This window comes from Lathyrus oleraceus, chromosome 2 (genome assembly GCF_024323335.1).
Source record: "Lathyrus oleraceus cultivar Zhongwan6 chromosome 2, CAAS_Psat_ZW6_1.0, whole genome shotgun sequence".
NCBI classification, from domain to species: Eukaryota; Viridiplantae; Streptophyta; class Magnoliopsida; order Fabales; family Fabaceae; genus Lathyrus; species Lathyrus oleraceus.
In genome coordinates this window covers 489,518,912-489,521,764 of record NC_066580.1, presented here as the reverse complement: position 1 = coordinate 489,521,764, position 2,853 = coordinate 489,518,912, and the positions used below count along the sequence as shown (strand labels likewise).

The window sequence follows — 2,853 nt, the reverse complement described above, 5'->3', positions numbered from 1 at the left end:
GTGATAAGCTGTTAATTTGACCGAATTGAGATTATGGATGCTGAAATATTATGATGAATAAGTTGAATTTAAGCTGAAATTAGATCGGTAGCTGTGTGAGTTGTGAGATTCTGAACGTATCGCTTTTTACGGATTTGGAATCGGAGGTCCGGAAGTCCTCCAACGGCGGAAAATGCGGAAACTCTGCATTCTGCCTTGTGTTAGCGCAGGAACTGCTGTTTCGCCTGCGTTAACCGGTTAACCCAGGGTGTTAACCGGTTAACACTGTTATAAATTGTGAAAAATGTTGAGTTTTGCCTGCGTTAACCGGTTAACCTATAGCGTTAACCGGTTAACACTGTTGCGTTTTGCCAGAAATAGTATTTTTGTCCTGCGTTAACCGGTTAACCTATAGCGTTAACCGGTTAACACTGTTGCAGTGTGGAAAAATAGTTGATTTTTATGTTGTATATGCAATTGGTAGTTGGCCTATTGCAGTTAATTGTGATGAATAAAATTGTTGAGTTTATGTTGTGAAATGCCGATGCAAATATGTTGAAAAGTTGATTATAAGTTGTTTTGTTGAAAATATTAAGTTGTAGGCTGATGAGCCCAAGTTGATTTTAAGTTGCTTTGTTGAAATTACTGAGTTGTAGGCTGATGAGCCAAAGTTGATTATAAGTTGTTTTGTTGAAAGAAAAGCTGTTATGTTGCTGTTATTCTTATGTTGTTGAGTTCAAGTCGTACATGCCATATACATTCATATGCATTAAGTCGGGGCTTTTGCTCACACCACGTTGGCCTGGATTGGCAAAAATTATGGGGCTGTTGCTCACACCACGTTGGCCTGGATTGGCAAAATTTTAAGTTGAAAGTTGAAGGCTTATGCCTTGATGCCCACTAAACTGGCAATGATTTTAAGTTGGGAGTTTTACTCCAAATGGTACCACATGCATAAAGAGTCGAGTCTCATTGAGTTGCATTTTATGTTGTTATTGAGTTGTATTTACGTTGTATTTGCGTATGATAATTGAGTTGAATGTGCCGTTACCGCGTGCATGATATGATTTGGGTGATTAACGTGTAGAATTACTTAACATAACATGATGATTTATAATATTTGTTATATCGATTGAGAAACTCACCCTTACAATATTTTTCAGGTAACGAGCAGTGAGTTGAGTAGGAGCTAGTGCTTGAAGTCTAGTGTGGTTAGAGGGTCATGCTCTGATAGATGTAACATCGGGACGGGATGTTTGAATTGTCGAATAAATGTTAATTTTGATGAATTACAGATGTTGAAATATTTTATCCGCTGCGTATTGTTAAAGAAGTTTTTATGTCGAATAAAATTGAGTATGACTGCTTTTATGTTGAATTATGTGAAGAAGTTGTTATGTGACACCCTTGAGTGACAATATTTACTCTGATATGTATGATTTAATTGTTGTTGTTTTAATTAAATATTTGGGGTATTTAGAAGGGTGTTACATTAGTGGTATCAGAGCAGGTCGGTCTGTCCGGCCAGTTGTCGTGTCGTTACTGTCTAACAATTGTGTAATTGTTATTAATCTAACTTAAGTTGTGTTGTATTGATAAGTTGAAATGGCTGGAAGGAATGACGCTGCAATGGCTGCCGCAATGCAAGCAATGGCACAAGCGGTGCAGAACTTGCCAAATGCTGGTGGTGATGCTGGGTCACGTAGCTTGGCGACTTTTCAGAGAGAGAATCCGCCGGTGTTTAAAGGGAAGCATGATCCAGATGCAGCCTTGGGATGGTTGAAAGAGATTGAGAGAATCTTCCGTGTTATGGATTGCACTCCAGCTCAGAAGGTTCGGTATGGTACTCACATGCTAGCAGTCGAAGCTGATGACTGGTGGCTAGAGACTCACGAGAGGTTGACCGTGGCAGGTGAAGTCATTACTTGGGATGTATTCCGTAGGGAATTTCTGAGGAAGTATTATCCGGAAGATGTCCGTGGTAAGAAGGAAATTGAATTCCTTGAGCTGAAGCAAGGAAACATGTCTGTCACTGATTATGCTGCGAAATTTGTGGAGTTGTCTAAATTTTATCCTCATTACACTGGTGCGGGTGCTGAATTTTCAAAGTGCATCAAGTTTGAAAATGGATTGCGCTCTGAAATTAAGAAGGCTGTTGGGTATCAGAAGATACGCATTTTCACTGAATTGGTTGATAGCTGCAGGATATTTGAAGAGGACAATAATGCTCATTACAAGATTGTCAGTGATCGCAGAGGCAAGCAACATCAAAACCGTGGCAAGCCGTATGATGCTCCAGCTGGAAAAGGGAAGCAAAGAGCTGCTCCAGCTCAGAGAGCTAGTGGGGGAGGTGCTCCTGCTGGTATAGTTTGCTTCAAATGTGGTCAGGCTGGTCATAAGAGTAATGTATGCACTGCTGAAGTAAAGAGGTGTTTTCGCTGTGGTAAGATTGGCCATGCAATAGCTGATTGCAAGCACAAGGAAGTGATTTGTTTTAATTGCGGAGAAGAAGGGCATATTGGAAGTCAGTGTCAGAAGCCGAAGAAAGGGAATCAGTCAGGAGGCAAGGTCTTTGCTTTATCGGGTTCTGAGACTTCTGCAGATGATCGTTTGATCCGAGGTACGTGTTATATTAATGGCTTTCCTCTTGTAGCTATTATTGACACAGGTGCGACTCATTCCTTTATATCTTTGGATTGTGCTGTGAAACTTAAGTTAGAGATATCTGAGATGTTTGGTAGTATGGTAATTGATACTCCTGCGAAGGGTTCAGTGACTACTACTTCGGTTTGTTTAAAGTGTCCTTTGAGTATTTTTGGTAGAGACTTTGGGATGGACCTAGTGTGTCTTCCACTAGTGCAGATTGATGTTATT

General features: G+C 40.3%; 1 protein-coding gene across 1 annotated transcript; it reads left to right on the top strand.

Moving 5' to 3' along the window:
• Positions 1 to 1,584: 1,584 nt before the first annotated feature.
• On the top strand, positions 1,585 to 2,379 carry LOC127121589 (uncharacterized; the record flags this gene model as incomplete). The annotated part of the gene is made up of 1 exon (XM_051052050.1): positions 1,585 to 2,379. A coding segment is annotated over exon 1 (795 nt), but the record flags the coding sequence as incomplete, so codon positions are not given.
• Between the last annotated feature and the right edge of the window lie 474 nt (positions 2,380 to 2,853).